This window comes from Hylaeus anthracinus, unplaced genomic scaffold, assembly GCF_026225885.1.
Source record: "Hylaeus anthracinus isolate JK02 unplaced genomic scaffold, UHH_iyHylAnth1.0_haploid 3, whole genome shotgun sequence".
NCBI classification, from domain to species: Eukaryota; Metazoa; Arthropoda; class Insecta; order Hymenoptera; family Colletidae; genus Hylaeus; species Hylaeus anthracinus.
Window position 1 is genome coordinate 1,937,716 of NW_026535284.1, and position 12,698 is coordinate 1,950,413.

At 34.4% G+C, this 12,698-nt stretch overlaps 2 protein-coding genes across 4 annotated transcripts in view; one reads left to right on the top strand and one right to left on the bottom strand.

Annotated features, from left to right (window-relative positions):
- LOC128894199 (uncharacterized) overlaps positions 1 to 12,698 on the bottom strand; it is a 294,902-nt gene that overhangs the window by 74,703 nt on the left and 207,501 nt on the right. The window lies entirely within an intron of this gene.
- LOC128894265 (uncharacterized) lies at positions 805 to 12,140 on the top strand. The gene is made up of 5 exons (XM_054155919.1): positions 805 to 1,069; positions 1,964 to 2,249; positions 4,915 to 5,020; positions 5,943 to 6,151; positions 10,387 to 12,140. The coding sequence occupies exons 2-5, from the start codon at positions 2,073 to 2,075 to the stop codon at positions 10,987 to 10,989; spliced, it is 1,095 nt and encodes a 364-aa protein (XP_054011894.1). The 5' UTR covers positions 805 to 1,069; positions 1,964 to 2,072; the 3' UTR covers positions 10,990 to 12,140.

The following is a 12,698-nucleotide window of genomic DNA, read 5'->3' on the forward strand; positions in this document are numbered from 1 at the left end:
ATTATTTTAATTTAGATGAAATGGACTTATTGTTAGTAAAGCACAATCTTTTACTTCCAGACCACATTTATAAAGGTCTTGTCACATTAACAGTAAAATGGTCTTACTTATATGTTGCTTTCAAGAAACGTCGAGCGCTATTTAGCAAGTTCGAAAATTGACAAACATGTGTTATTACGTTGGTTTCCTCAGCAATACTTGACTGTTTATTTCGACTCCTAATGGTGTAAACGATTAGATCTAATGTCATTTAAGAGAACGCCACTAACATAAATCCCCAATTGATTGTTAAGTGTTATTTTACAGGAGTTCAAAAATAATGGGACGGGTGAGATCTCTCGTAAAGGGTTAATTTAATTAATTAAAATACACACCGTCTAAAAATGTGTTCCCACTACTCATAGTCCATGAGTAGCGTCCTCTATACAACTCGACTCCGAGTGCCCATCCCTTCTCACTTATAGACATCATGCACCCTTGTGCGATAATTAAGGCTGCGATAATCAAGATTCCAGTTCGCAGACCATTCATGGCTCGAATGAATAAATTATTAAGAACCGAGTCCCCCGAGTCGGTCGTCTGACAGTCTTAAGTGGACATCGATTCCAGACTCGCAGTGCGTGACGCATAAATCATAATTGCGGGTGTTCCGTTGAATCGAAGTATCCGGAAACTTGGCGTGCTGGAACGTGGAAACGGAGGGAATTTCAGGTTCGAGTTAAACGACCGCACGGTTCGTCAAGTGGCATCCGAGACAAGGTCCTCCTCCTCCTCCTCCTCCTCCTCCTTCTTTTAATACTCAACCCTTCCATTGGCAATCCAACTGTGCTCGTTCCCAACGGGACGGAACTCGACTCAAGCCGGCACCGGACTTGGTTAGTGTTGTTTACTCGCGCGGACAGTTCGCCGCACTGGCACCGTTTCTCTTTGGAGAATTCGTTTCGATCCGACAGTACGATGACTGTCAATTAAAAATCGAAGGAGATTAATGGCACGCTTGTCCGTGGACAACCGATGAGAGGCAAAGGGCGTCCGAACGCGATATCGAGGAAGATATACGATTCAATTGGTGAGTAAGTTAGGGTTCCGATAAAAGTGATTCGTTCACTGAAAGTTAATGACAGACAATTAAGTCGAGAAAAAAAAATTAAATGAAAGCGTGTTTTTTATCTAAACAGTAGATCATGTGTATTATTGTTTTTATTTTATATATTTTTGTATTTGCACACGTTATCATTGATTTACTCATGTTTTCATTTGCCATAAACGCTTAAAAATCCGCAATCTAATGATCGAAAAATGGATTTGTTACTTTTAACATTAAAACAAAAAAAAAACAAAAAAAACGTTGAAGTCTGCCAGTTTGATCGAAGTATTTCAAATTTTATTTTAAAGTTACTCAATCATTAACAATTCTTTTATTGTAATATTTGAGGACAATTATTTTAGTAGAGAATTAATTTGATTGAAAAATAAATTGCTCCTCTTCTTTCTAATTACAATGATATAGTTATATATAGAATAGGTATAGATTGAACTTTGAAGTTTTAGTGTTGATAGTCTTACACTATTCAAAATAAAGTTCACTTCATAAAGTTTACCCTCTTGAGGGACGAATTTTAAATGGATTTTGTTTATCTTTAATCGAATACATACAAATCAAAGCAATCTTCATCCATCAATCGATCTTGACATACAAATATCCCACTTTAATATTTAATATCTTTTAATTCTAAAAGGTATTGCGATCATAAACAACAGTGATTTTGATATAAAAATAAACGTATACATATGCATCAATATCCCTCAAGACGTTAATACTAAGAAATCGCTGTTCGGTTGATGAGCCCTTCACCCTTTTAGCGATTATTGTTTTAACCATTGTGTTTTATACATTTGCAGCGAATAAAGCGTATTTCACAATGCCAATGTTAACCTACTTACGAATAGGATCACATTTCAGAGTAAGCAGACACCTTTCGCGATTGTAGGAAGCTGAGAACAAAGCAGGACGAAGAGCGAAGAAAGTGTGAAGCCAAGGGAAAGTAGAAGGAAGGGATGAACGAATCGAGATGGGGAAAGCGACAATTATCCATCGAGGCAATGGCTTCGTCCCTGTAAGTTTGATTCTCGCCGGTTTAGCGATATTCCCCTGTCGGGGAATCACGACTCAGACCGACCAGGATACCCACAAACAACGCGAAACGCCTATGCACAAGGTTCTGCTCACTCAGAAGGGATACATACAGGTGAGAGATCTAACTGCCACGAACGAACTAAAGAAAGCTTAGAAAGCAGGTTGCTTTGTTGTGCGCAAAATTGGTAAGCGCACACGCGATCGTGAGCGCTCCAGCTGCGCCCGATTCAATGGCGTAATCGAGGGTGTGCAATGATTGTTGAATGCACGGACACCCTTTATTAACGAATTTATAAATTTAGCATAGAAGGTGTAATTAGAATCCGTGAACAATGGAAAGACCCTATAAAATTGTAGCATCTTTTGCGTCACTTATCTCTGAAGTTGAATGATTCCAGTTTTGTAACGAATAAAATACCGAATCAGTGTCAGTTTGTTTCTTGTTTTTTGATAGAGTACCCTTTTTTTACCAGTTTCGAAGCAATTTTTGTGATTATTATGCACCCTAAATACTTGGCATAAACCTTGAAATTTGTTACATTTATTTATATATGTATACACAAGATTTTGTTATATTGTCTTGCTCTGACACGTATAATATTCCAGATTATTTATTTCGGAGCGTTAGTTTCAATAGTTATTCGAGAATAAAAATGATATCAATTCATTTAAAATAATAGCTATTACAAATAATGAATTATTTCATTATTTTCGTATTTTAAATTTATGGCTAGAAATAATCCCCAAAATAATATGCAACAGAAGCAATTTATTTTAACAAATCTTTATAGTAATTTAATTTCAGCACAACTTTGTTTTTAAAACGTTCATCTGTAAGAGATTTTATATGGATTCACCTAGTATTGTTTCAAAAGAAAATAATCATTCTACTGGAGACGATGATAGAAGAATTAAGCCATAAAAGTTTTGGAAAACGTGTCTTACAAGTACTAGTTATTTATTATTTCTATTTCAATAAAAATATGTTCAGGTCTAGTGACCTCGATCACAAGTATATGAATTACCTCATATCATTTTGGAGAACAATTTCACAACTATTTCAAGCAATTATTTCAAATAGTTATAAAATAAAATAACGAGTTATTTGAAATAATATTTTTAATAAGGTTATGACACAAGTGCCAAGGTCTGGGTGATACGAACCAATAATAAACGGTTTAGGTTTATTCATTATGAGTGTGACTACTCCATTGACTGGAGAAAAATATATTAAAAGAAAATTGACAGAATGACAGCACTTTGACCTCATGGTTTCGATTTTTTCATAGATGTTCTTTTGTGGCCCGAAAAGAATAATAATTTTTTTTTTTACGATTTTCGAGATACAGTAGTAACATACATATTTGAAAAACAGAGTTTCCAAAAAAGCGCTTCATATAACCAGTTGTATATAATTTGGTACAAATACTTTAAAAAGCTTAAGCAACAAGAATACCAATGAACAAAATATATTTTTTTACTTAGGAAAAAAGAGAGTCTCCGTAATTCTACATTCTTTTCCTAAAAAATTCTGCCATGATTAGTGTATATGAGTTACCCTATAATTACCACATCAGAAATATATGACAATGTTGTATTCAATGGAATAAATATTGCTGTCAAAATTTGATTCATTGTTTCTCTTTAAAACATAGAATTACCACTTAACACTACTTAGGATTATACGGGGTTTAGAAAGAATTAAATTTCCTCTACCACCATAAAATTTAACAGTCAGGACTCAGATGTGCCGATTACGGCACTGCACCCGGTGATCTAGTTTACAGAAATCTTGTTTTACGATCGTAAATCCCAGCCACACACTTTTCAAACAGGAAACGCAATACATACTTTGTTGGAGACTGTCGACTGACCTCGAAATCGATCAAGTTGGCAATGAGCGTCTACCTACTTTCGATACTTTCTTGCGTTTTTACGAGCAACAATTATGCAAAATGTAGAATTACCAGACTTCGTTGGCGTGTAATGGCCATTGATTAAGGGTTTTGAGGGCGGTTTAAAAGATTCCTGTATATTTAGCGAACGAATGAAAGTGAAAAGAGCATTTTAAACAATGTGTATTGTACACGATCATTTCGTAAGATTCTTCCAATAGGAATCTTTCCTTTACACATGTTATAAAAAAAATATCTTTATAAATATAAATATATTTTTCTTGATATGTTGTCTACGGGGTGCTTCGTTGAAATTGGAATGATTGATTATCTCATGAAGGGATGAAGCTATTTAAAAAATGTTTCCACAAAACTTGTTTCGTTTAAATAGGTAAATTATATGGTGTAAATGACCAATATTCTTATCATAAATGACCATGAAATATCACTAAACGAATTTGTCTAATAAAATGCTATCATATGGATAAAAATATATGAAGTCCCATTTAAAAAAGTTGATTTGTTTATCAAATCTCCCCCACTATTGTACTTACAATAAAATTATTTACATCGTATAAGTTGTCTATTTAATTTAAATAGCTTTTGTATAAAAATTTTTTTGATAGCTTTATTTTCTCATGTGATATTTAACCGTTTTTATTTCCACAAAACACTCTGTTTTATGAAAAAAATTTTGATTCTTATGTGTCGCAAAGGCGACGTAATCTCTTTAGACTATCAATTCCAATTAAATGCAACATAGTTGATTTTGGTTGCGCAAATCGTGGCTACTCCATTTAAGGCGTTGCATCGATTAATCGTACGCGCCTGAAATCGACAAGTAGAGTCTTGGATCATTAGCGAGAATCGGTGTGTTCCCAGTTCCTAAGATGGGAGTTGCCGGTGCCAGAAATGACAGAGTTTACGTTTTGCCTGTGGCTACAGTCCAACGACCTCACTCACCCTCATTCCATATTCTCCTATTCGAGTAAGTACCGTCGAAAATTACTTTTCGTTTCTTTCGTTCCGGCATGTCACGGAAAACGCGATCATAAGTGAACCATCGAACGCACGCACCGTTCTAACTTGCGTAACAGACGCAGGAAGTCCTCATAAAAAAGAAATTTCACTGCTTGGAAAATCAGTCGGTCGTGGCTAACTTGGCGTTTTTTATTCACTTTTTAGAAGCAACATCGCTAACTGCAATTGTACATTTTTTACGAGCTGATATTAATGTTTAGGGGATGAACTGTACTTTTAAAGTTAATTCGATGAAATGTTTCAAAAAGTGATGGAGATGCAAAGAAGAAAAGTATCAGTGCCTATAAATTGAAAGTTTTAGTTAGACCATGTTAATTGACGTTAAAAAAAATAAATCATCAACAATTATTTAAGAAATTGTCAACATTTGTTGGATAATAAAAATAAAATAAACTTCTAAAGTTACTTTTGAACAATTCTTTATAGTGTTCATGATTCTTACTTCTTTTAGAAATTTTAATATTTTATTGCATACTTTGAATTGCTGTTTCAGTTGCTTTATAATTCCTATTCCTCTCAGAAATGTGAATATTAATTACACGTTTTGAAGTGGTTTTTGAAAAATTCATTAGAATGTTTATGATTCCTATTCCTCTCAGAAATTTCAATATTAATTGCACGCTTCGACTTGCCTTTTGAAAAATTTGTTATAATGTCTACAAAACCTATTTCTTTTAGAAGTTTGAATATTTTATTGAACCCTTTAAGTTGCTGTTTGCTCGGTTTTTCCTTAATTTCTTCCTATTTTTAGCATTCTGGTGATGTTACTTGTTAGTGACATTTATAGTAAAATGAGCCAGTTTTGAGGCGACCGATCGAACGTCCAAACACTCCAAACGTGTCCAAGTAACGTTGATTGCTTCTGACAGAAAACGAGCGCGACCGTCTAGTACGGGCGTGGATATCGCCGCACGGGAGGAGCGTCCACCTGGAAATCGGTGGGAAGGTGGTGTTCGCGACGGCGACCGACATTCACGAGAATCGCTGGTACCACGTGTGTCAGAGCTGGGAGAATCAGGACGGTCTGTACGCTCTGTGGGTCAACGGACAGCTCCGGGTTCAAGGCCACTCGGAAGAGGTTCGTGCACTTTCATAAAATAATAGGGATGCAAACGGAGATTTTTGTTCTTATTCACGCTAAAAGTTACTAAGCAAGCCAACTTGACCTACGTACTAGTGATGGAGATTTATCGATAGTTTCTTTTTACAAAAGAGGTGTTCAAAAAATAAAAGTAATTAGATCTAATACTATTTCAAATACGCCACTTATTCTTATTATATTTAACAATGTTACCATTTGAATATTCTTATTCTTTAGTCTCGATTGTCTTTTTAAGATTATTTGTGGCACTGAATGTTCTTTCAGATTCAATAGATCCTGGAGATATACAAAACTACTTTAAATACAATTCACAAATTGTAGACAGATCGTTATTGTCGTTGATCTAAACAAAAAAATTAGCTTAAAGAATTAAATTAATTCATTTAAAGTAGATTTTTCTAATTTTACCAATTACATACCTTACAATATAATAATGTGCCACAATCTTGTAGAGCATTACATTCCTCTAAATATTGCCGTTTTGTAATTAATTGTAATGTTTACTGATTTCGTTCATGTGCCCTATTACGCTACCATAAACTGCCATTTTCGAAATCAAAACAATATCGAAAACTATCGATTATCTCGATAGTACTATTGAATCGATAGTATCGATAGTATTCCACCACAGGGGATGGATTTTCGTCAAGACTACAATAACCCATAAATAGAAATTAACAATTAACTTAACTGTTTCGATAGTTTTACTATAACAAACTTGATTCGTAACTTTGGAGTAATATGGCTTCCAAAGTTTGTACTCGTGTGTACAAAAACTAAGTATGAAGTTTCATAAAACAGTTTGCACTTGAGTTAAACGCAAATATACATTTGTTTGATGTTTCTTTTCTAATACGTAACTAAAGATTAGTAATACTCTATAAAGTATATCATATTTCCAGTTATGTACAAAACTGAGCTGTCAGTAAAAATCATACACTGTGAGTAACCCTGTAAAATTCGAGAATACCCTACTCTCCTTTCTTTCAAAACGTGTATAAACAATTGATTGTAGTTGAATTATTAAGATTCCATTAGTTCGATATATTACTTTCTTAAAAAATTATATTAATAATTAACCATAGTTATAAGTTATACAACTCGTTTATGAAAAACTTCTAATTGCAGAAGAATACGCAAAATGAATCTAAATAAAGTCTCGTTTAAACTCCGTTTTATGGGTGGAACCTCGACAATCTATCAGAAAACAATTGCACGAAGATTACGAGAATCATCCTGATACCATAACATCAGTGCAATACACTTTCATTTAAGAAAATGCAATCATAAATGTCCCTTTTATATCGCGTTTATCTGTGTTGTCAGTGAAAACATATTGCATATCATGACCCAGTCGTGAGATAGATGACAGATAAGAGCATCAGTGATCAACTGACTCATGCCAACAAATGAGAAACTCATCAGGAGGGAGTCATGCTATCGTGAATGTGTCATGCAACATAACGAAACATAAGTGTGCAAGAGAATCATTTTATTTTTTATCACATTTCTTATTGTGTTTTTGGTTATTTCATAAAGTATAAAGTTATATGTTACGTGTTTTTTTAATCCTGAATTTTATTGCTGCTATGAAAAGAACCTGATATTTAAAACTATCTTTATGGCTAATTTAAAACATTTTCGGACTAAAAACAAAGTAATTTTACTTACTGAAATTGATTTGCTCCTTCTTTAAATAAATAGATAACATTTATTTGATAAACTTGGCAATATTTTCAAAGGTTCGGCATTTTCTAATTTGTTGAGATATCGAAAAAAATCCTACGACAAGCCATAACCATGGGTATCTAGTCTAATAAAATGTTTGACTTTTTAGCTTCAAGTATATGCTATGATTACAAAGTTATTAACTGAACACAATTGCTTTTTTTCCAGTGCAAACTTGTGCACGCTGTCGAACAGAGTAACGTTATCGTGCATAATGAAACCAGTTTCTTGTTTGCTTAAATGTTCAATAAAACATACTGAACATTTTTAAATAATTGATCGTATAGATTGTTTATAAAAAGTGTTTGAAAATATATTATCGGCCATTAATTTCACTACACCACTATATTTGTGATTTTTACGAGAAGGGACGCAAGTAAAAAGTTTTTGGGTGATACATTCAATTTAAATTCAATTCAATTCAATTCAATTTAAATTTAATGTAAATTCATTGACAGGGTTTTCAAACAATTGGATAGATGATTTTCAGTAGAGCCAAGAGTGATCGTTATGAGGAAATTTTCAGATAATAGACAATCACTTTTTTTATATCTTATTTTAATTCACTCAAATCGAAACTAACAAACTTGACGATTTGTTTCAAATATTTAAGGATCCCATATTTTTATCGTTGCTAAATCATATAAATTTTGTAACACGAATAACTAAGTAGAGATACATGCTCTTTTTCCTTCAAACCTGTAACATCGTCTACACTTGTATTTTTTGCACTCGTTAAGCTTTTTCTGCTGATCTTATTATCAGAGAAATCTACATGTTGCATATAACTTTCAATATCATGATTTCGTTTTTTAATATCTATGATTATAGATTTTTTCCGATACCATACATTTTTGTTAACTTTGTTGCACTTTCACGATGTTCGGGCTTTCTAACTACTTCTTATAGTGCTCCAATAGTTAAAATAACACGTTTTCGTTTAGTTGCCAGGTCTATTGCAAATTTATACCTAGGGAGACATTTCTTCCTAAGTGACGCAGTTTAGATAACAGACATCCTGATAATGGATCGATTGAATATTAGGGTGTTTGGATAATGTGTTTAGATAATTTACCTGCTATTTCTTTCACTAATTACTTCGAAGATGGTTCAAATATTTAAAAAAGATGATGAACCATAAGATATAGGTTTACCCCTATTTTTTATAACTTTCCCATCACTTTAGGAAAAAAATGATACAGTAGTTTTTTGTTCTATGGGTGATCCTACATGAATTTTTCGTTTCCAGGCCGGTCCAAAAATGGCCATTTTTGAGCATTCTCCTTTTGCTTTTATTAAAATATCCGCCTTTACCAGCACATACTCGGGGCACTATAGTTACCAATTTTTCTAAGGTTTCAGCTTCGACCGCCTTCCATTTCTCTTACAGTACATTCCACAGATGATTTTCATTTATATTTTGTTCTTGTCGAGCGCGTCTGTCAAAGGGACCCTACAAGGGATGTTATTGGCTCGTGATATGTTGTAAACCTCGTTATTTGAAAAGTGATGGATATCGTTTATTTTACAACTATGCTGATTTGATATGAATGAATGTAGACATCCCTTACAATACTAGTACGACTCATTTATATACGGCATCCATTAACACTAGCTTTACCACAAATGTAAAAACAGTTTCTGTAAAACTTTGTGAAATTTGTAATGAGTAGACTGTGTATCTTTATGCATTCATAGGAATTTTGAATGTGCAAGAACCTACAAAATGCAAACAATATTCAAAAATATAGAAAAGATTGAAAGTAAAGTTCATGTTATATTATTTGCAGAATAAAATGAATTCCTACATAGAATAAATTTTTTTAGGCACGTTCGCGAAGATTTTATTTTGCATAAAGATCCGCAATCTAGTAATGAGCAGAAGTAGTGTTAATTACGTTTGTTATTCTTTGAAAAAGTTGCAGGTGTGGTGTTGTATTGAAATAAATGGTAGTGTACGTCTCTTTTTTGAACCGTTACAGTGTTTTTATTATATATATATTTTTTTTTTATTTAATAAGCTTACCGTCGCATTAACATCATGGGTTATTAGAGACTTACAGAAACAGTACAGGGTTATTACGTTTTGTTAAAGAACTCAATAGTCTTGCAGAATTCTACTAAGGTGTCCTGGTATTTGAAAGAATAGTTGACTTCACTGATACTATTATGGATGTTTAACTTCCTCCTGATTTCGTTGTATTTGGAGCAGTCAAGGATGATATGATTAATAGTGATTTGAATGTTACATTCGTCACAATTCAATGATTGGCTTCTGTTGAGTAGGCGTGAGTGAGTAAACTTGCTGTGTTCACTTTTGATTCGTGTTATTGCCATTTGCTGCCTTCGGTTGAATTTTAGATTCGTTTGTAAATCAAAAAAACTTCCAATAGCTTTATGAACTGTGCTAGCTGTATATATTCTTGTTACAGTGTTGTTCCCCACGGTGAAGTTTCGATTGACCCTCCCCTGATCGTTTTCAGACGGTAGGCCACGTGATACCCAGCGGAGGCGACATAGTAGTGGGCCAAGAATACACAGACTTCGACAAAGGCCTGGAGGACGGCATCGAGGGGGCGGTTTTGGGCTTCAATCTCCTCCTAGCCTCGGCCTTCGATCACCATACGAAGGGCTCTGAAAAAGAACACTTCCGGAACGTGATTCCCCTACCCTCTGTTTCCAATCGCGCCTTGGCCCCCCTTTCCGCTAGAATACCAACCAAAGTGATGCAACGCAACGGCGACTACGGAATGCGCACGATCTACGCTGTTTTCCCGATCTACGGTCGACGAGTTCGGCGCTATACGGTCGACGACGCGTCCTTGCACTCGAGAACTATCGCCAAAGCGATCGCTCGAGAAACAATCGATCCTCGGCCACCGACTAGAAGGATCGCAAGGTCTAAGCTGGGAAACCCGCCCCTCGGGCTGCAATTAGTGAAATTGTCATACGTCCGCTGCGAAATCGGCAGAGGAAGCCCCTTCCTCGGCGGTCCTTTGATGTTGATTTCGTGGACCAGAACTCCTGTGCGCGTGTTCGGCGGAGCCATTCTGAAGAACGTCAACAGCGACTGCGGGAATTTCTGAGAAACCTGAGAGGCCCGAAGCGTTTCAAGGCTTCGCGAATCGCCGAGGAATGGCGAAACGTTCGCTCGACTGTGATCGAAATTGCTCCGGATTGGAGCTGGAAGTCGGTTCCAAATGTGGGAAAGGCGTTTTGATATTGGCGCTGCTAGTCTACTGGATCGTGTGGCGCGTTATAGTCGTTTCCGACTATTTTGGCTAACTAGACCCACTTTCCCGTCGTTTGGGGCCGCTCTAGTTTCTTGTAACTTTCATGATGTTGTAGTGTACTTTCTGAGATAGAAATAGACCCGTTTGGATTGATAGGAGTGTTACAAGATTTATCGAAGAGTAACTTAGAGGAAATGCTGTTTCTAGGGAGGAGAACAGTCAAGAACTCTTTTAGATTAAATTAACCCTTTGCGGTCGTACTAAATGTAGACATGGGTGTCGTGCTGGTCGGAATTAATTTTCGAAGAACGAGCAGTGATACATAGTATGCATGATTATGAAGGACAAACAAGATTTATTCATTCTTTCATGAACTTTAGATGTATGTTTACATAATAATGTGTTTTAATGTAATGTTTTTATGTAAAAATTATATTTTATGGATTCCCATTTTGGAGTATCGTTTTTGAAATATTTTAAGAAGCGAGAATGCATAAATATATTTAAACACAATTCGAAGTATCATCGACTATTTGGTATTTATTGGAATCTGTTACAGAAAAAGTAACAATATTCAATATTTTTGTCTTTGAAAAATGTAATATGTAGATACATATTTCACCCAATGATTCATATCGTCTTGTATAGCTGATAATTACTAACATTCTTATCACGTATTTTAGATCACTTTCTACTAATTTATTATTACACTAATATCTTAGAATCTATTACTATTGTCTAATGGCTTAAATCTTTTTAATCTACAAAATACAATATAAGATTAGTATGGTTCTTTGCTGTGGTGGCTGAGAGTAGACATACGACCGGAACGGTAAACAAATCTTTGGTGGTTAAGAGTGACATACAACCACAAAGGGTTAAAGGATGACTGTATATCTTGTATGATAAATCAATTACTGTTTGGCAGTGCCTGTGATGGTTGAATCTATATTGATTTTTAACATTAATACTACCGATGTCGAAGCATATTTATCATGTATCTTTGTAATTAGAGAAAGGAAGAATAAATTAATTTATAAATAAAATTTATATATACGTACATATATATATATATATATATTTATTTATTTATATATGATAGGATATAATATTATATTTGTTTAATTTTTATCGATCTTTTCATTACCAATAAAATGTACCTGCATTAGCTGTTGTTAATACTTTATAATTTACTTGCGAAAAAGGTCGTTCGGTAGACTATTATACACTTTCTTTCGTTTAAATAAGAGTCGAAAGATCAGTGGTAGGGACGTATCAGAGTTCGATAGGTCTGATCGGCCAAAGACGATTATAACAAGACAACAGTGCGTATTGTAAAATGCTAATTCGACGAAACTTCGTTTTAATGAAGTCTTACTGTTTTTAGTCCACCAGTGCTATACTGTAATCATCTATTTTATTTGCTCTCATACGATTCCTTAATTAGACTATTACTGGAGGCCTATTTCTTATTCGAATTAGTATTCTAGAAAAAGATCAATCCTATTGAAGAAAATAACTGGTTCAAAAATTGACAAACAATGCAGTATACTTGGCAATTA